At 26.6% G+C, this 22,375-nt stretch overlaps 2 protein-coding genes across 2 annotated transcripts in view; one reads left to right on the top strand and one right to left on the bottom strand.

Annotated features, from left to right (window-relative positions):
* The window catches only part of LOC117179352 (egl nine homolog 1), a 28,023-nt gene extending 23,888 nt beyond the window's left edge, over nucleotides 1-4,135 (top strand). The window contains exon 5 of the mRNA XM_033371046.1: nucleotides 2,567-4,135. Within this exon, the coding sequence (XP_033226937.1) occupies nucleotides 2,567-2,598 (32 nt within the window). The 3' untranslated portion in view covers nucleotides 2,599-4,135. The remainder of the gene's footprint in view (nucleotides 1-2,566) is intronic.
* A 5,026-nt stretch (nucleotides 4,136-9,161) lies between these two features.
* Nucleotides 9,162-22,375, bottom strand: part of LOC117180811 (DNA polymerase epsilon subunit 2) — a 16,422-nt gene continuing 3,208 nt past the window's right edge. Inside the window, exons 2-4 of the mRNA XM_033373332.1 lie at nucleotides 20,480-21,026; nucleotides 13,157-13,840; nucleotides 9,162-9,521 (exon numbers count right to left, since the gene is read on the bottom strand). Coding sequence (XP_033229223.1) covers nucleotides 9,252-9,521; nucleotides 13,157-13,840; nucleotides 20,480-21,026 — 1,501 coding nt within the window. The 3' untranslated portion in view covers nucleotides 9,162-9,251. The remainder of the gene's footprint in view (nucleotides 9,522-13,156; nucleotides 13,841-20,479; nucleotides 21,027-22,375) is intronic.

The raw sequence follows: 22,375 nt of genomic DNA on the forward strand, positions 1-22,375 counted from the left end.
GTCGACCTCCACGTTGGTGATAGTTGGGCAACGTAAACTTTGTTTGCAGCAGACGGACGATAGATATTCGTGAATCATTTTACTCTTACACGATGCTTAGAAATATGAAAATTTTCTATTGAAAAACTATGCGCTTTTCGGAAAATTTGTCAAGAATAAAAAGTTCTTGTAATCAGCCGAGAAATACGCCTGAATTTTTCCGGAGCGTTTTGAGCAAAATTTTGAATTTTGCAAAAATTGTTCATATGCAAAATCCAAAATTTTGCTCAAAACGCTTCGAAAAAATTCAGGCGTATTCCTTGGCTGATTACAAGAACTTTTTATTCTTGATGATTTTTCCGAAAAGCGCATCGTTTATTGTAAAAAAATTCATGAATGTTTTCACAAAAATTTTGTAATTAAGACGCCATTTTGAAAATACTAAAACGAAAAATCGATCTTTGAACCATGGATTCTCAAAGTTTAGACATTTATACCACCCGTTAGTGAGATTCCAGGTTAATTACTGACTCGAAAAGCTTTGGAAAATGGTTCACAAAAAAAATAGGCACGAAAAATCACGTTTTTTTTTTCATTTAAACTGCATTTTGGGATAATAAGAAATTTTTTTGAGGAATTTCATTGGCACCGTCGGAAAGAGGAGATCTTAAGCAATAAAAATATATGTGTCTCAATTTTTTCTAGTGTCGAATAGTCTTAGTTATTGGCCGTTGAAAAGCAGTGTACCGGTAGTGGCGTTTTGGCCGTTTAAGGGTTAATATAGATTTTCAACAGAAACGATCATTTTTAACTAAGTTGAATACTCAACAAAGCAGTTCAATTTTCAGTTACAAATTTAACTTTTAAGACAAAAGAAAACGAATTTTGAACTGAAATTGGGAATCGTCAATAAAAAGAATGAACTTTTGAAAAAGTAGTTTAACTTTCAATCAAGAAGTTGACTTTTTAGTTAAAAGTGTAATACTTTATATTTTAACAAAAAAATATTTAAAACAGTTCGATTTAAACAACAAAAAGAAATCTTTAACGAAATACCTGCATCCTTAATTAAAACAAATTAATTTTCAATTAAACAATTGATTTTAACAACAAATTATTTCCTACCAAAAAATACGAATTTCCAACAAAATACATACACTTTCAACCAAATAGTTCAATTTTCTAATAAATTGTTGAATTTTTCAGTCGTAAATACGAATTTTGTACAAAACGTTTAAATGTTCCACAAAAAATTTAATTTTCAGATGAAACAGATTAATTTTTAACCAAAAAGTTGAAATTTCTTCAGAAATAGATGAATTTTCAAACCAAAAAGACGAATGTTCAAACAAAATATTAAATTTTTTTAACTGAAGAAGTGTCTAATAAATAGGAACTTTGGTAATTTATGGACTACAAAATAACATTGTTAATAAACTTTGAAATTCATTACAATTTTTTTGATAAATATTAGGTTAGACAACTGTCAATTTGGCTTAAAGAATAATTTTAATTTTCCGTCGGGCACTTTGATTTCGGAATATATTTTTTTATATTGGGACTCTACACAGGGTGGCCGTTAGACCTCGAGACCGAGGATTTTCTGAGACCGGGAAATGTCAGTGAATTTATTTTTTGACTGGAAATTTGACAAATTAAAAAAATCTGTCCCAGTTTGATTGCAGTAGTTTTTAAAATAATCAGTTGAATGTTTATGTTTTCCATTATGATATTTAGTTTGCAATGCGTGATTCAAAAATCGTTGAGCAAACAAGTATCAAATAATACATTTCAAAATTTAAGAATTTCTAGATTTTAAAGTTGAAAATTAAACAGTTTCAATGAGAAAATCTTAATAGTTAAACAAATGTAAGAACACGATTTAAAGTTTATAAACTATTTTCAATTTTAAAATAACCTAAAAATAATATATTCATAATTAAAGGTTTTCCTGAAATATTAAATATTGTTTTAGTTTACCATATTAAAATTAAAAAATTTTTAAATAAGAAAAATAATACAAATTTGCCTTATATTTATAAGTATTTTATTGTAATTTTAAAAGATGTTTAGAAGTTCTAATGAAATTTCAAGAATATTTTTTAATTTAAATAAATGTAAAATAACATGTAGATTTGTCAAGATTTTGAAATAATGTTTTGAAGCTTTTTAAGAATTTTTAAACTTTTCAAAATGAAAATAATTTAACTTTTAATTTAAGAAGTGTTCCGTTTGTAACAAAAATGTAATCTTAAAATTGCTTAAAAAGATTTGCAGCTCAATTTTTATTACTTCAAATGGAAATTGTTTGAGCTCTAGAGTTCGATTTTTAAAAATTTTCATTGCTCGTGAGAAATGTTTGCGAACCGGGAAAAAATCGGGAGATGACCGGGATTTTTTTTATGTGAATAAAACGGCTAGACTATCTACGCATGTACTTTTTAGTGTAAAGTATTTTTACACTCTTTTTTTTATTTAAAAACTAATATTTGACTACTTTAAAAAGGCTACTTTTTAAAATATTTTATTTTTGAGGATAGTTTTTTCATCATGAAGATACTATTCAATATGTTTGGTCTGTTTACAGGTAAAGGGGTCATGCTGACCGAAAATTCGTGAAACGTGTGGTAAGGAGGGCTGAAACAATGTCCGTTGACTGAAATCGCATGGTAACACTTCAATTCTGAAACTTGTACATATAGTGATGAATGATGTAAGTAACATTGTATTAAATCGTTCCTTCGTGTTCTAAAATGATTTTAACCCGAACCGACTCAAATAATTTTTAAGTACGTGAAAATGCTTAGATTATTACACGGATTCACTTTCAAACAATTTTGTGAATCGTTTTTGTTTCAAGCGTAAGGAAACAGGAAAATGTGAGAGCTATTAGTAAGTGTTTTGTATTTTCGATGAAAGATATATTTGTAAATCCTGATTATGTAAAACAACATAAATTTAGTTGCATTATTTTCTCGAGAGTATTCAATTATCTCTTCCTACCGTCGCCAAGAAAAATAATAATAATATTAATAATAATTTAAGCGGAGCGTTAACTCGTAGTTTTTTATGTGGCAAGCGGATTTGATTTATAGAATGCAATTAAAACTCCATGATAATGTGTGCAATAGTAACGAAGACACTTGTTTGTTTCGGATGAAGAGAGCTTAATGATATATCCACGTTTTGCAAGTTGAGATTTTATCTTTGGTTTCTCTCCAATCTATTTCTGACTTTATACACATTGAGTTGTTGATAGTCTACATAATTACAGTCTTATCAATCTCTTCCTATCTTTGTATCCGGAGTTTTCGCGACAGCAACAACTGAAATTACATTCTGTGATGTATTTAAAATAGATTAATTGTAACGACCTCATCAATTCATTTCTCATTTTTTTTTTCACGATAATGCTGGGTAATGCTCAGGAAAAAAGAAAGCGTCAAATCAACTCATTTCGGTCTGGAGAGAATACAAATCTCAGAATACATCGATTTTAATTTAAGTAAGAATATCCTTTTTGCCAAATTTCGATATTTAAAATATAATGGCAGGTGAATTCATTTTAGAAAAGCAATTTATGCTGAAATAATTTCTCATGATGGAGCGCTCTTCATGATATGGCGTATTTGAGCAAAAAAAAGTAGTAAAAAGAAAAATTCACGACTGTAAGAATTTAGTGCAGAAAATAACTTCGTATTTTAAAATGTATAACTTGGCAGTTATGTAGATTTACGATCGGCAGTGACTACTTCCATTATAATTCGAGATATTGGAAAACACTTGTACCTGTCATATTGTTATGCGAAAAAAATGTCTGCGAACATTCATGCGAATATTTATGTAAAGGAACTACATACAGTGCATGTCTTGAGAGAAAAAAAAAGTAAACTGAAAGCTTAATTGATCAATGGGAATACAGATTGTTGATATAGCATGCATTTTTTTATTGGAGATTTGAGTTTTCCCAGATAATCGATAATTATTATCGAGTAATTAACTTATTTTTATGCTCAGATTGAGAATATTCGCATCATTATTATCTTAGTACTAAATTTGTTGTAAGATACGAGTATCAACCGAAATGACTCTTAGAGCATTGTAAAAGTGAAGGAGTTTATTATAAGCGAAAGCTGTAATAAAACTGTACATAGTCCATGATTTGTTTCTTTTTGCATTACCCTACCAAATACTGGTAAAAATTCTCTGACAATTTCAGGTTTTTTCAAAAACCTGAGACTGAAACCTAAACCTTTAAACTAGGCAAAGATTCTTTAGACAATTTTGAATTTACTGATCTTGTATACAAAATTCAATGTTTGAATTGTGAAAAGTGTTTGTTGGTCAAACTGTTAAAAAAATAGTAATAATTGTTTATTTGAAAATAGTTCAAATTTATAGGACTTATTCAAAATACCGTAGCGATAGTATTTTGAATAAGTCCTATAAATTTGAACCCATTTCAATATTATTTAGCCAAGTTAGATCGATATAAGTTTAAAAACTTAATTAAATAAGAAAACAACTTTTATTCGATATTTCGCTTTTATTATTAAAAATAAACGTTTGACAAAAAAAATTTAATAGAAAAAAGTTTTCTATTCATTATTCTCTACAATTTTACTTTTTACATTCACCCCCCCCCCCCCCCCCCCCCCCCCCCATCCCCTCCCGTCAAATGTCCACGTTTTGAGACCCCCTGAATCCGAAAAACAGGTTTTTACGAATGCGTTTGCCTGCCTGGCCATCCGTGGATGGTTTTTTTTGTTAGCACGATAACTTTCGAAAGAATTGACTGATTGGATTTTTCTTTCATAAATTCTTTTACTATCCAAAGTTATAGCATTCACAAAATTCCAAAAAACACAGTAAAATAAACATTTTAAGCCAAATAACGCACGATATGAAAAAAGTCAAGAGAAGAAATTTTTTTTATAAATAAACAAATTTGACGAAAACATGTGCTTTTTTCTATTTGATATTCCCGGTGCTCGCCAATAACAGGAAAATGGTTGAAATCGCTCAAGTTGCATAAAATAACATTAGTTAAAGATATTCCAATATTAGACAATATACAAAAAAAATTAGTTGACAGCAAATTATTAGTTGAAAAAATTTTGTCTATGATTTTCCATTAATACACTTTTGTTCAAGTTATGTTGCAAGAAATTGGAATCGAAACAATATTATATAACAAAATTTCTCTTCTGATTATAATTGTTTATATTATAAACAATTTTAATGTACAAATGCAGTAATCAGGCATTTTTCGACAGAAATATATTTTTTTCTATGTCAATTTTTTTCAATTCGGAGATTTATGATAATTTGAGCAAAATTCATAATTTGGTGATTAATCTTATGATTTTTTAAACAAATTTAATTTAAAAATGCATTATTCGGGCATCTGTGGACGAAAAAATTCGTTTTTTTATTTTAATCTTCTTAATTGGGAAGTTCATGACGATTTTAGCGAAATTCATAAATGGTTGATAAATTTTATCTATTTTTTTAAAAACAATTTTAATAAACAGATGCATTATTCGAGCATCTGTCGATGGATAATTAATTTTTTTTCGATATCCTAATTAAAACTGTTGACATAGAAAAAAAACGAATTTTTCTGTAGACAAATGCCTGATTAATGCATTTGTTCATCAAATTTGTTTAAAAAAATAATAAAATTTATCAACTTATTATTGATGTTTCTGAAATTCTCATCAAGTTCCACTCTGAAAAGACTGGCATTGAAAAACCCAAAGTTTTTTGCTGACAAATGCCCGAATAATGCATTTGTTTATTAAATTTATTTAAAAGATCATAAGATTAATAAACAATAATAAACGTATGATTATGGAAAATCATAGAAAACATTTTTTTAACAAATAATTTGTTTATAAAAAATATTGTTACTTAATATATAATATTGGAACATCTTTAGATAATATTAGTTTATGAAACTTAGGCGATTTCAACACTTTTCCTGTTATTGACGAGCACTGTGAACGACAAATAGATAAAATGGCCATTTTTTCGTCATATTTGTTTATTTATAAAAAATTGAAAACCTAATTGAACAATCAGGCTCGACAACTCTCATAGAAATGTTAACTGTTTTTTTCAAATTTTTGTTGTTCAAACCGCTTAGTATTTGTGGGTTGTACATTATTTTGAACCAAAAATGTCATTTTTTTCCCACTGTGGGCCGGGAATGAGAAAATTTCTTAACCTATTAAAATTTTTTTCCTTCTTTTGAAAATTTTGACAAGCATATAACTTTTTGAATTATTATCGAATTTAAAAATTTTATTAGGATAATTTGCAAGTATTTTTTTCGTGTATCAGAAAATTTTAGAAAAATTTTTAAAAATCGAAAAAAATTTTATTTTAATTTTGAAAATTTTTGGAATTTTTGTTTAATTGAAAAATTTAACTGAGATAATTTCTAAATATATTTGATATCCATTGAAGAATTTAAATGAAATTTCCTGATAACTTAGAAAAATATATTTTTCTGAACATTTTCAAAAGATTCGAAAGTATATAACTTCCCTAATTTGCATCAAAATTGAACATTTTATTTGGACAATTTGCAAGTCTGCTACCCACCTATAAAAAAATTTTCTAAAATTTGAAATAAAATTACAAATGTTTAAAATTTGGCGTGGCTACATTCAGGTAAGTAACTATACGTACAGACAGACATACGGGCAGACAGCCACGGAGAAAATTGAATGATTTTCGGATAATGTGAGTTCCGAAACGTAAAGATTCGTTAAAAACCAGAGACCGAAAATTTTGACGATTACATTACACTCTCATGAATGAGAATGTAAAAATACACAACGAAATTTATTCAACGTATTAATCTAAAATGAAGATAACTCAAAGGTAAATATAAATCTTGTTTCAATTCTTAGCCTCACTTTTAATAGAAAACATATATCTTTTTTTGTTGAATTTTATTTAAACAAATTTTCATTATATCTATTTTTTTACCATTTTTTCATAGAACAATTAAGAAAAGAAGAATTCATTTATGTAAACGACTCTATCCTGATGATGAAAATGTATAGTTTTTGTTCGAAGAATGGGAATAAAAGATTCATGCAACATCCAAATCCTATGGCCTAAAGCATTTAATTTTTAACAGCTCACTAAAGGTTTTTTCAAGGTATAATTTTTCATTGTATGAAGCCATTCAAATATGTCGTATATAAAAAAAAAATGTCTCGGAATATGTATACAGTTTTGCAAGTTTCTTATAAATAATATTTTTTGGTATGTTTTTATTAATATTAAATATGTAATTAAATAATACTAAAAATAGAATTAATCGTTTTTTAAATTTTTCTCTAAGATTCCATGATTTTCAATAATAATTCTAACCAATTCGTATTTTATCTTTGTATACTTAAAATTTAGTGCATATTTAGGTAAAATTAATGTGATTACTATATTAAATTCAATTTAAATGACTTCAAATTACTAAAGCTTCAAGTAAAAATGTTGCATTTTCAAAAATATTATTGAATTTTTAAGCAAATAGATGAATTTTTAACCAAAAAGTATTCATTTTCTACCAAAAAAGATGAGTTTTCAAAAAAGTATATAAATTCTAAACCAAATAGTTACATTTTCAACTAAAAGGATCAATTTGAAACTGAAAAAGATAAGTTTTCAACAAAAAATGAAATAGTTAAATTTTCAGTTAACAAATTAATATTCCACTAAAAAATGTAACCAAAGTGAAGAATTTTGAACAAAAATTATTATTCTTCAACTGGAATAGATGAATTTTTAATAATAAAAAAATATAATTGTTAACAAATGAGTTTAACTTTCAACGAAACAGTTTTATTTTTTAGCAAAAAGATGAATTTTCAACTAAATTGATCAATATTAAACTGAAATACTTAATTTTTTAACCAAAAAGATGAATTTTGAAACAAATAGATTAGTTTTCTACCAAAAAAAGATAAGATTTTTAAACAAATTTTGTATTAAAATGATGAATCTCCAACAGAAATAGCTAAGTTTTAAAGCAAAAATATAAATTGAAGCTTGAATAGTTAAATTTTCAGTTAAAAAAATTAATTTTTATCCAAAAAGACGAATTTTCATCTAAAATGATAGAATATTCTATTGGGACAGATGTTACATTTTCAGTTAAAAAAATTTCAAATAAAAAAACAACTAATTTTCTAAAAATAGTTACATCTTCAAAAACAGTGATGAATTTTTAACTAAAATTTTAAAAATTCAACTGTAATAGTAAAATTTCAAAGCAAAAAGAGAATTTTTCCTATAAATTATTAAATGATTTAATATTAACTAGTACAAATGTATTTTCAACCAAAAAGATAATTCCAATTTTTAAAAGATTTTTGGATGATTTGATTCAAATAATTTCAGGAGCGAACAAGCCCTCGTAAATCTTCAACTGGAATGATTGAATTTTAAACCAAAAATATGAATTTACAACTAAAATGATTAATATTTAACTAGAATAAATTAATTTTCAACCAAAAAGACGAATTGTCAACCAAGAAGATTAATTTCTCCAAAAAAACGAAATTTCAAATAAAAGTAAATAAATTTTTAACTAAAATGATGTAAGATTTAACTGTAAGTTACATTTGCAGTTTAAAAACAAAAATTTCACACCAAAAATGTACTAGCTTATATTTCAACAAAAAAATGACTCTTCAACTAAGAATGATTTTTCAGTCAAAAGAGAGAAACAATTACAAACAAACTGTTGAATTTCAAGCAAAAAGATAAATTTAAAAACCAAGAAGATTAATTTTCTTCCAAAAAGAACGAATTTTAAACAAAATACATGAATTTTCAACCAGATACTTGAATTTTCAACTAAAAGCGATTAGATTTCGAATAAAAATAAAATAATGCAAATTTCAGTCAAAAAAATTAAGTTCAAACAAAAAAAAAAAAACAAATAATTTTCAACAAAAGTTAAATACAGTGATATAAAGCTACTTTTATAAATGAAGAATTATTCTTATTTAATTCTATATTGACATTTCCAGGTTTTTCCAGATATATAAAAATTGCCTTGCCATTCCAGGATTTCCAGGTACCTTGCCGCCTTGCCTACGTAAATAAATGATTAAAACCTTCTAATGAATAAAAATTATTATTTATATAACAAGTTTTTTTTATTTTTTTAAATATAAAAATATAATTTGATTATTATTATAAAATTGATGCATTTTCAAAAATACAGAAACACGAGTCTTCTTATGATTACCTTATTCATTTACGTCGCCGACCGCGCAAACTTCGATAATATTTTCTGCGGGGACGTACTCATTAAAAGAGTAATTACTTCTCGGAAAAGAACCCGGATTGATGACGTGACAATCCGAGTAATTCGTCTTGTACGGCATATGTGTATCCGCAACAACAATAAGATCTGGAGTAGGGAAAACTTGCAAAGAATGATCGAACTTCCAATAAACCGGCATCGCTTGCAGTGTCAGTGGTATTAAATGAGATTGGCAGATTATAGACTTTGCATACTGAAAAAGAAGACAACATATTTTAGTAAGACGATTTTTCTTTTGAATTTAAAAGAATTCGATTAAATTTTTAAAAACTAAAGGCGAACTAAAAAATGGAAATGAATTGAAAACAATTGAAAAATATTTTTTAAATATTTTAAAGTAAAATTGGCCTGAAATTCGAAGAATTCAAGGGAATTCAAGAGAATTCGATAACATATTCCATTGATTTCAGTAAAGTTGGACTTAACTTAGAAGAATTTAGGGCAATAGTTTCGAAAAAATTACAAAAATTTAAGGTGAACTAATAAAAGAAAGTGAGATGTAAACAATTCAAAATTATTTCTAAAAATTAATTGAATTCATTAAATTTGGAGTGAATTTAAAAAAAAATGCAAAGGAATTCAAAGGAATTTCATAAACGCCTAAGAATTTCAAGATGAGTTTAAAAGACTTCAGGTTGAATTCCAAATGAATTTAAAAAATCCAAAATATTTTATTGATTGTAGTAAAATTGGACTAAGATTAGAAGAATTTATAAGAATTCAATGGAATACGATGAAAGATTCCATTTATATCAGTGAAATTGAACTAAGTTTAGAAGATGTCAAGATTGCAAACAATTCAAAAATATTTTCGAATATGAATTTTGGTGGCTGTTTTCAATATGTTCATCTATTAAAAAGATTGCGAATTTCTTTCTTTTGTAAATCAAAATTTTTTAATAAGTTCTTTTATTTCAGGATAAAATTTATTTCTAAGTGTTTTTAAAAATTATCGATAAAAGGGAAAAATTTAATTGTAAATGATATTTTAATATTTTGAAATAATTCTGTTATTAACATTTAGCTACAACACTATATAATTTTTAAACTTTTACACACTTTTAAAGAAACGAGGATTTCAAAAATATTAGGAAAAATGAATTAAAAAGAAGAAGATATTTAGAAGTTTTTACAAGATTCGAAAATAATTGTTGAGAAGATTTTAAATCATTTAAAAGAGCATATAGATTTTTAAAGATTTTGAAAAAAAAAATCTAAAAGCTTTTTAAGAATTTTTGAAAGTTTCAAGAGAATAATTAAATTTTCTTAAAATTCATGGAAAATTCTCAAATCGTTTTCTATTTTGAAAAATGAGTTCTAAGAGAAAATGGAAAAAGATTTCAAAAAATTTCCTAAACTTTCGAAAAAGAATGTAGAAGATTTTAAAGAAAAAAATTTCAAATTCTGCAAGGCTATTAAATTTAAAAAAATAGGTACAATTCATTTTAAAAAAATACAGATGAGTTTAAATGATTTTTTCAAATTTTGAAACGATTGAAAAATAATGTACAACTTTTAAAGATTTCAAATGTTCATTTTTGAAGATACCGAGAAAAAGAAAATCTTTTTAAAAATTTTGAAAGGTTTCTGGAGAATGAAAAAATTTCTTATGATTCCTAGCCAAATATAAAATTATTTTTGAAAATTCATTACAAGAAACTATTTTAAAAGATTTCCAAAAATTTCAAAGTTTGTACAAAATTTTCGAAAAAGAATCTGGAAGATTTTAACAATTAAATTTTTTTTAATTTGAGGAGAAATTCGAATAATTTTGCAAGGTATTTTGAAAGAAGGCTTTTAAGTTTTGAAAAGATTCAACACAAAAATTGTTATTCTATGATTTCAAGCAATATCGAAAATATATAGATTTTTTTTAATTTAGATAAAATAAGTTTTTTGGAATTTTTTAAAGTTCCATGAGAATCGACTAATTTTTTCGAGATTCCTAGTAAAATTTTTAATGACTTTTTATTTTGAAAAATTAATTTTTAGAATATTTACACGATATCAAATTCAAAATTTTCAAAAAAGAACCTGGAACATTTTAAGTCAATTTTTATTATTTTGACAGATTTGACCAAAATTGTAGGTACAATTTGAATCAATTTGAAACAAATGTGAGAGTATTGAAAAAAATGTCAAAAATAATATAAATTTTCAAATGATTTCAAAAAATTAAAGTCAGTATATAGATTTTTGAAGATTTCGAAATACAATTTTGAAGATTTTAAAGACTAAAAGGTTCCGATATAATAACAAAATTCTTGAAATTCTTTCTTTTCATTCATTCATTCATTCTTTTTCCAGGAATTTGAAATCATTAAAAGACTTGTTGAATCTCAGGCAAACTTTTACATTTTAATTTTCTATTGAAAAATATTTTTCCCCTCAAATCGAAAAACTACACGTAGCGCGCGATTGTTGATACAAGTCATTTTAAAAGTGACTGAAAGTGACTGTGTGGTCACCATTAAAGTACATTAAAATTCAACCGTCAATTGGAAAGACACCGTTAACTCCAAAAAAATCGAAAAATGAGTTTTTTATATATTTGGAATCGTGAAGAAAAGATAAACCTGATTATTAAAATAACTTCTTCAAAATAGTGATAACATTAAAAATAATTGATGACAAATTTTGGGATAACATCGTTAACTGAAAAATCTGGCGAGTTGTGAATTGGGAGAGAGCCGTAACTTACCATTAACTGCAGTTAAATCGAAAATCTTTCTAATTCAAGAATTTTTCATTGTAAATATTCAAAATTGAACAAATATAAATCTTGAAAATTAAATAAATTTTCATTTTAACAATTCTAAACTTAATTATTTCAAAAGATTTTCGATAATGTACATTAAATATTTCAGACTTTAATTTCAAATCTTAAAAATTTAATTACCATTTAATTTGATTTATATTAATTCAAAAAAATAAATAATTTAAATTTAAACTATTTAATTTGATTTATTTGCGATTTAATTGCAAATCTTGCAAAATTGAAAACATTAAAACTGCGAACCGTTAAGATTCAAGATTTTTTCATTTACAAATCTTCAAACTTGTAGAACTTGGATTAGTAAACCATTAGAGTTAAAGAATTTAGAATTTGAAAATTATGTGAGTTTGAAGTTTTACAATAAAAAATGCTTTCATTTGAATGATTTACATTTCAAATGTCATCAATTTGGAAGATTTATATGCGAAAACTCTTAACTTTTGATCTTCAAAATCATCGTAACTTAAGAATTTTTATTTAAAGATACATCTTTCAGAGTTAAAGAGTTTTCCATTCTATATCTTCAAAATTTATCTATTCAAAAAAACGTTCCATATTAGACACCTTTAAAATATAATTATTGAAAATTAAATCATTTCTAATTTCAAAAACTTTAATCTTTCAAAATTAGAGTATTTAATTTTGAAAATTGACAATTAAAAATTCAAAAAATTATTATTATTAATAATATTTTGTGATAATTCCACTCTTTCGCATTCTATTTGCCGTAAACGGCCTTCTCTCAAATCACGACAGGCCTATTTCTGAGGTCTGTAATTCGAAGAGAGCCGTAACTGCCCGTTCCCAATCAACACCAATAACTGCATTTTCAATAATGAATTAACATTTGTAAACAATTTTTTTCGCAGACATGGACAAATTCTATGCAAATCAGTCAAGAATAATAAAAAAAAAGTTTAGAAAATGAATTAGAATCCGCGATACACGGGAATAAAGATTCAAACAGTTTTTGTCGATTTTCTCGGCTTCGTTCATTTTGCAGTTAACAGTGTTCTTCCAAATTGCGACAGAATTATGAAGGGCGGACTTACTTGCTCATAAACATCACTATTATGAATAAACTTGAGAGTATTTCTGCACAGTTTTGTCACAACATCTTCCCTAAACACGACGATTTCTTTCGTACAATACTGTATTCTGCAGGGATTCGTTCCAAGAATTGCACCAGGTATTCGCGTCAGGAAATCCTTCAGAACAGATTTAGGTAAAGAAGCCCTCGGCAGAATTTTTGAGGCACCCAAATCATAGGGGCCAGGCACCAATATGAATTTTGATTCTGCCAAAAGATTATCGTAACGACTGATAATATCTGCAAGAGTTTTAAAACCATCCTTCAACTTTTGAGGACTTGTCGCATCCGGTGGAAAGCTTAGAAAATTGCCACAAAGTACAAAAGCAGCTGGGGCATGGCTCGAATACCCTTCAAGTATCTCTGTGAATTTTTCGATCACTTTTATATCGTCTACCCAGAAGTCCGAGACGAATATCAGTGTCTCGTTCTGATTTACGGTCTCGTGCGTTTTTAGTTTCTCAGACATTTTTAGAGTTGTGGGATGCTCACCACCGAAAGTATTGACATCTCCGAAAGCTGCTCGAGTGTTAAGCGTGGGTTCTGGGGGTGGAAATCCGATATTTTTTACCTCGAAAATGTTGTCTATGTAATTTCCATTAGCGATTACTATAGAGCCTTCCATAATCAAACCCGACTGAAAATTGTGTGTTTGAATTAAGGAAAATAAAGTCATACAATTATATTATATTCAGGTATTGAACGCATCTTGAAGATTCAAAATAGGCATAAATTAAAAATATATATATGCCCGTTTCGCGCCAAGTTTGAGCGCGCTTAGGGCGCGTGGGTACCTTCTCGCGCTTTATGCTCATTTTCGTGCATTTAATGCGTATACTTAACTTACATTTTTTTCAAATATCATAAATATTATAAGTCAAATCGAAAACTGTAATTTAAACTTCTGATGATTACAACCATAAATTGGAACTGACATTTTTGTCAATTTGTTTTTAAAGAAGGTTCTCAAAGCACCTACGGATTTTACGTTTACATTCTCATTAAGACACTCGCGCCTCGCGCTCGATAATTTGTGTCCAATTGAAAAATTTCATCAAGATAATTTGAAGGGTCTGCGGCAGTTAGTTTAAAAAAAATGGATTTTCGAATCTCGCAGTTTTTGTATCTACAGAATAGGTCCGCGGTCTAAACCTGTTAACTACTTATAGCGACTTATGGGCAATTTGTGATTTTTCTCCCAAGGACTCAGTTTACTCGCAGAGTAGGCCAGTGAGACACATGTCAGTATGTGTGCAGTTAAGTGTTGTGTGTGTCGAAAGTTTTGTGTGGCTTCTTTCACGTCATCTTCGATGTTCTCGCCTACAGATCACTGTAAAGACGAAGGTGAGCGACGCGTCTCGCATACTAACACTCAGCATATTTCCACAATAAACTATTTTAAATTATTGCCCGGAAAAAATAGAAAACCAGCGCTAGAAAAACTGCGGATAACATGTTTAGACCGCTGGACCCCTTGTAGATAACATATGGATAGCTTTCAATTGTGATATAACGTTCAATTTTGATTCAAATGTTATAAAGCTAACGTGTATTATTTTTCTTTTGTAAGTGAACAAAAAATTTTTTAGTTACAAAAATGATGAAAAATTGCAAAAATAACAACGATTTTCCTTCGCCGTATAAAATTTCTGAAATGCCAGTTAACAGGTTTAGACCGCGGAACCTTTACTTGTAAACCTAAAAAATTTGTATCCATTGCTATTTTCTTTAAAATCAATATTTTGAAATATATTTATTATTATTTGACGAGTAGTCAGTATATATTATCTGTTTCATTTTTGAAAAAGTTATAACAAATCAAAATTGTGCAGATTTACCAGAAGAATACAACAGTCTTGGTAGATTTGATAAAAAATACTTTATTTGATAAATTTTCCACATTATTCTTTATATGTGAAGATTACGGTAGTTTATAAATTATTTCAAAATATAGATGAAACCAAAGCGAATAAAATCCATAAAATATTTCTATGTTGTGCAAGCACATCTATGTTCGGATTGCGATTCCAAACATTTTAACTGTAGATAACATGTTTAGACCCCTAGTACCCTTGTAGATAATATATGAACAGCTTTCAATTGTGATATAACGTTCAATTTTAATTCAAATGTTATCAATCTAACGTGTATTATTTTTCTCTAGTAAATTAACAAAAAATATTTAAAATTGCAAAAATAACAACGATTTTCCTTCACCATGTGCAATTTTTGAAATTTCAGTAGACAGGTTTAGACCAGCGAACCTTCATTTGTAGATCCGGTAAAAATCTACTAAAAATAACGCTTTCAATTTTCGGTTCTCTTAAAAACAGAAATTCCATATTTTTTTAAATGATCCAACTTTTAAATTTTTGTCTAATTTAAAAAATTGTACTGAGATAGTTTCCAAATATATTCGATATCTAATGAAAAATTTAAATGAAATTTCCTAATCTATCAGAAAAATATCTATTTTTTTGAACATTTTTTAAATTTTCTAAAGTAGATAACTATTCTAATTTTCATCGATATTAAAAATTCCATTTGGATAATTTGCAAGTCTTCCACCCATCTATAAGAAACTTTGACAAAAATTTCTAAAATTTCAAGAAAAATAATGCAAATTTTAAAAATGCTTTAAATTTTTTAATATTGGTTGAAAATATCTGGTTAATGAACTTAACCTTCATCCTGAGATCATTAAGAAAAAATCGGGTAAAATCTTTTCAAATATTCAAAAATATCCCAGAAGCTTTATAATACGCTGAAATCCTTTAAGAACCTCTGAAATCTTTAGAGATCCTCTAAAAATTTTCGAGAAACTCGTAAATATTTTTAATTCCCTTAAAATCCCTTAAAAATGGTGAAATCTGTGAAATCCGTAGAAGTCCCTTGAAATCTTTCTTTAAATTCTTTAAAATTCTTTGAAATCGCTTAAAATTTTAAAAAAATCTCTTAAATCTGCTGTAATCTCTTGTTATCTCACTAAAATCGAGTAAAACTTTTGGCAAAGTCTATTGAAATCCTTTGAAATCTTTGAAAATAAACTAAAAGCTTTGGAATCCCTACTAATATTTCAAACAAACTGAAATCTATTAAAAGCCCGAAAACTCTGTTGAAATCCTCTGAAATCTCTGGAAAACTCTGCAATTGATTCAAATAACTTGAAATATTTTTTAATTTTAAATCTTTTAAATACCTCAAAAGCTTTTAAATATTTTGCAATCATTTAACAACCTATTAAATCTAACCAGATCCTTTAAAAATTGCTGAAAACCTGGGTAATTGTTTGAAATCCGTAAAAACTCCTTGAAACTCGTTAGAAATCGTTATATCTCTTTAAATTTTCTATAATCCTGCGAAATTCTTTGAAATCTCATAAAATTCATCGGAATCTTTACACATAAATATTTTTAATGTTTAAGACTTTAGAAAAATTCTTTAAATCTTATGAAATCCCGTACAACGTCTTGAAATTTTTAATGTCTTTTATAATACCCTAAAAAGTGCTTCTAATATAAAATGTTTCAATTTAAAATACTTTTAATTTTCAATTATTAAATTTCAATCGCTTTTATTTAAAAATGATACAAGTCATCCCCTGTTTCCTCCTTCCATTCAAAATATTGCCCTTTTTCAAAATACTGCCGAATATATGTACAATTGTTGGATTTTGAACATCTTCAATTTAAAATCGTTCAATAAAAAAGCTAGAATGCTAATATAAGCCTTTACCCCTTGTAATATTCTGAAATTCCATGTAATCCGATATAATCTTGTGTAATCTTTCGTACTATTTTGGTACATTAATAGATCAAATTTAAAAAAAATTGTAATCCTTATTAAACACAAGATTAAGGGTTTTCTTAGCACTTCCCAAAAACCAACGAAAATAAAAGTTCTTAGAAAAAAAAATAGAAAGGAGATGATTCTAATTCCTTCATAGACTTAATATTAATAGGGAAGTTTGCATGAATTTTAAATTATATATCTTTTTAATACAGCATAAAATTCTAAAAATATACTTTAATAAAAAAAATTTTTTTTTAAAGGTTCGGTAAGCCTTATTGAAATAACTTTGGGCCCGTGACACATCATACTTCCCGTTATTTTCAGTTTGAAAAAATATTTTAATTCTTAGGAGGAAAAAGAATATTTATAAACATGCAACTGACGATTTTTACTTTCTTAAAAATAAAAAAATAAAATTAATTGTTTGTCCAATCAAGTAAGTACAGAACTTAGGTACTTGTTGTGATTTAATTGTAATAAATAATGGCTTATTTTTTTGGAAAAAATGTTCTCTACATGTCCGTTTCCAATTATGAGAATAAAGTTTTCTACGCCAGAAATCGTTAAAACAATGTTTTGAAAAGAAATCATTTTTTATACAAATAACAATATTTTTGGAAAAAATTTTCTCTACATGTCTGTTTCCAATTATGAGAATAAAGTTTTCTACGCCAGAAATCGTTAAAACAATGTTTTGAAAAGAAATCATTTTTTATACAAATAACAATATTTGATGATTATTGATTTATTTTACAAACTAGAACCAGTAGAGTTTTAGGGATTGTTTTCCACGAAAAATCGATGGTAAAACGGCAAGAAAAAAATAAATCACAAAAGATATGGTTAAAATAATTATGTTTCGTAGGTATTGATTTTTTCCTCACAAAATTATGTTTTTTTCTTTCATAATACATGACTTATGATATCACTTCAATTCTTCCAATCATAAATAATAATTTACCTGATTTTCTAAGAATATATTTTTTCGTAAATTAATTTAGGGGTAATACAAAACGTAAGGCGATTTAAGCGAAAGTTTTTTTTTGTGTAAAATTGTACTGTTTTTGATGAATTCATAACGTAGTTCAAAATAGTTGAATGTTTAATATAATAGCTAAATTTTCAATCCAAGAGATAAATTTTCAACTAAAATGATAAATCTTGAACAAAAAAAAAGATATTTTAATGAAGTAGTTAATTTGTTAGCTAAGTAATTGAAGTTTCAACCAAAAATCATGAATTCGCAAAAAAATGTAATAATCTATGTTTTAAGCAAGAAAAGATTTTCATTTCAAATCAAAAACAGTTGAATTAAAGCGCGATGGACGAATTTTCAAGAAAATAGTTCAATACTTCATCAAAACAATTTCATTTTCAACTAAATTCATTTTAAAATAAATAAATTTTAAACAAAATAGTTACATTTTCAGCCAAAAGGAATGAATGCTCAACAAAGAAGTTGAAGTTTCCACCAAATAGTTGAACTTTCAACCAGATGGTTGAATTTTTTGGCCAAAAATACGAATATGTATAAAAAAGTTGAATAAAACAAAACTTAATTTTCAATTGCAAAAGGATTAATTTTTAACCAGACAGTTGCATTTCTATCCGAAAAATATAAAATTCCTACAAAAATAAATCAATTCTCGATCCAAAATGAACGCTTAACAAAATGTTTACGTTTTTAGTTAAAACAAAATTTGCTAGTCAATAAAGAAAAAAAATCAATCAAATTGATGAATTTTAAAACCAAAAACACGAATTTACAAGAAAAGAGGTGAATTTTCAACCAAAAAGAACGATTTGAAAACAAAATTATTGAATTTTCAACAAAATATCTTACGTAAGCAATTATTTTTCCAGGTCTCCTTTTTTAAATCAAATAATGAAATACCTGTTTTTTATAGATGTAAAAAAGAGCCATTTCATTTTTTATTGGCCGGCAATTTTTAAAGAAAGCAGAACTATGAATAAGCAAATTCTTATTTTTTTTCGAACATACATCGTTTTCTAAATCCTTGAAATCTTTGTGAAATGTATTAAAATATTTGTAAAATATTTTAAATCCTTAAAATCTGAAATCTTGGTGAAATTAAGAAAAAATGAAATGTTTGAAATATTTGTGAAATCTTTCTTCAATCTTTGTTTATGAAATCTTTGGCAATCGTTTAAAATCATTGGAACATTTGAAATCGCTTAAAATCTTAAAAATGTTTTGAAATCTGGTGTACAGTACCTATTTTGAAATCTTTGGAATTCTCGTATTATTTTGAAATCTTGATGAAATTTTTATGAAATCTTTGAAATATTTTGTATTCGCATGAAATCATTAATATATGTTTAATCTCTGTAAAATCTGTTGAAATATTTGAAATCTGATGAACAGACCTTTTTTTAATATTTAAAAACCGTGCAATATTTATGAAATGTTCGGAATCTTTAGAAAAACTTTGCGAGATTTTTGAAATCCTTTAAATCTTTTGAAGGTTTTAAGAACTCTGTTAAGTTCTTGTGAAATATTAGAAATTTAGCGTACGCGCCTTTTTCAAATCTTTGAAATCCGTGAAATCTTTGTAAAATGCTCGAAATCCTTTAAAATATTTTTAAATATTTTTAAACGTTTTAAAATCTTAAGTTATGTTTTGTACTCTGATGTACAATCAAAAACCGAGAAAACATCGAAATTTTCAATTAATAATTTTGATAATTTGTAAGTTGAATATCACCAAAAAAATGTACACTTTAACATTCGATATTAGCGGAGATTAAATTAAAGACTTATAGAATTATCCACAATCTTAAAGTCTATTAATTGAAGTCTATAAAATAATTGGTAAAGGCTACAAAAAATGCCCAGAAATAACTTTATTAATTCTGTAATAAGTAAAATAATTACAAAACAATAAAATAATAAATAATAATGGAATAATTATATCGTTATCAGTAAAAAAATTTTTCAGTAGCAAGATTTCTTCTAAGTAAGATTTTTCTTTCATAATAGTCTAAAAGATTTAACTTATTTTTCGCATTTGAATAAAATAACTGTTTTAAAAGGGAAACAAAAATTTAATTCAAGGTACTCGTTAAAAATTCAAGGCGATTTCCAGGTTTTCAACGTAACAGTCCAATGTATATTATTAATGATTTTTATATCTCTTCTTTCAGTTACATTTTTCAATTTTAATCTCGTTGAATTTATTGTAATTTCTTGTAATCTTCTGAAACCCCATTTAATTTTATGTAACCTTATAATCTTGGAATCTAGTGTACGAAAAATCTAATTATTTAACCCCCCATTTCAAACGCTTTCAGTTTGAAATTATTAATTATTGCTTTAAGCCCTTTTTAAACTCTTTAGCGTTTAAAAAATGGTCAATAATGTATTTTTAGATTGTTCATATATCTTCAATGTTAGGAAATAAAAAGTTAGAATGCAAAAACTAGCCTTTAATGCCAGTTTAAAATAATTTTGAAGTTTTTATAAAAAGGATATTGCTTTCTTCAGATCCAATTTCACTGTCCCATGGCTGTCTTCCAAATAAAATTGTCCTTCCGTAAGTTGCGAAAGGAGTCCAGTGACGTAAACGTGGTCAGTCTTTGCTTCGCTGAGTAAATATTCAATAGGAACTAATTCTAATTTTCCTTCATCGGATTGACCAAATTTGGAAGGTGTAAATAACTCATGCCTCAAGGTTCGATGGTACAATAAATCAAGTCTGTCCTTAAAAACATTAGACTTTTGTATAGCATCTGGATAGAAATCCTTCTCGACCTTCCGAACTAAGAATTTTTTCCTGTTAATATCGTACTGCACTTTAGGAATATCATAAGCATTTATGACATTTAAAACGGTTTCTGTGTCCTTGAGTGCAGATTCTGGTTGTACTAATAGCTTTACTGCACGATCGATGTGCTCTTTTTGAATGTTTGCCGTTTCAAGGTTTTGGTTTAATAACTGTTCGATAATTTTTGTCAACGTATCTTCTCTCACGTTTGCAGGTAATTTTCTTAATTTCAAATATACCTCATGGCTCAAGTTCCTAAAAAGAACGAATCTTTAATAGGTATCTGATCCAATTTCAATACGCTGTTGCAAATAATGTTTTACACAAACTGGACTTCGGTCCCTATGGGATAAAATATACGGAGAAAAGGGTTTTTGTCAAGCTCATAGGGTACTTTTTTCGGGCAAAAAGGGTAAATAAATTTAAGATAAATTCGTAAAACTGCAAAAAATGCAAATAAAACTCTAAACAATTCAAATGAATTGGAAAAAATGCTTAAATACAAAAAAATGCCATTGATGTCCGTAAAATTCAAATGAATTTAGAGGGATTTAAGATAAACGAAAATTCGATGCAATTTATAAAAATGCAAGATGATGAATTTAGACAAATTTAAATGAGGCTAGAAAAATTCAAATAAATCGAAAAGAATTTAAAAAAATGCCTAAGAATTAAGGTGAGGAATAAGGAGTTCAGGATCAACCAAATAAAAACTTTTTTTAAATCGAAAAAATCTGTAGTAATGTGTAGAATTAAATAAACTCAGAAGAATATTCAAGTAAAATAAACATACTTTAGATAATTCTAAGGAACTAAAAAAATAGGGTTAATTAATAAGAATTTAGGGCGAGTTACAAAGAATAAGTTTTAATGTTTTGAAACGTTTGAAACCCGACTAATTTATAAACAAAAAAATAATTAAAATGAATTGAAATTAATTTTAAAAATCAAAAATTCCATTGACTTCAGTAAACTTTGAGCGAATTTAAAAGAATTTAAGAGAAATGAGCAGAATTCGATCAAATTCATAGAAAATCAAACTGAACTTAAAAGGCAATCAAAAAAATTGAAAAAATGCAACAATTAAAAAAATTTATTGAATTGAGTAGGTTTGAAACGAGATTAGAAGAATTAAAGAGAATTCAAAAGAATTTGACGAAATGCCGAAGAATTTAAGATATGTTTTAAAGATTTCAACATGAATTAATCAAAAACTTTTCAAAACTCCATTGAATTGAGTAGAATTTATTGAATTTTGAAGAATTTAAAACAATTAAGGGGATAAATCAATACTAATTCTGGGCGCATTTCAATGATTGCAAAAAACATTTGAAAATCTCTGAAAATCCTTGCAACCCGACGAAAACCCTCACTTCTTGAGAAAAAATCTTTGGAAATTAATTGAAATATTACAATTCCCTAGAATAATTAAAACCCTTAGAAAACCCTTAAAATGATTTAAATCTCTTTAAAATGCCTTGAAATCTTTTAAAATAGCCTAAAATATTACTAAGTCTTTGAAATCCCTTCAAACTACTAAGCTAATAAAAAATTTCTGGTAATATTTTAGAATGTCATAAAGCTCTTGAAAATGCCAAGGAATT

Source organism: Belonocnema kinseyi, chromosome 9 (assembly GCF_010883055.1).
Source record: "Belonocnema kinseyi isolate 2016_QV_RU_SX_M_011 chromosome 9, B_treatae_v1, whole genome shotgun sequence".
In the NCBI taxonomy this organism is placed as follows: domain Eukaryota; kingdom Metazoa; phylum Arthropoda; class Insecta; order Hymenoptera; family Cynipidae; genus Belonocnema; species Belonocnema kinseyi.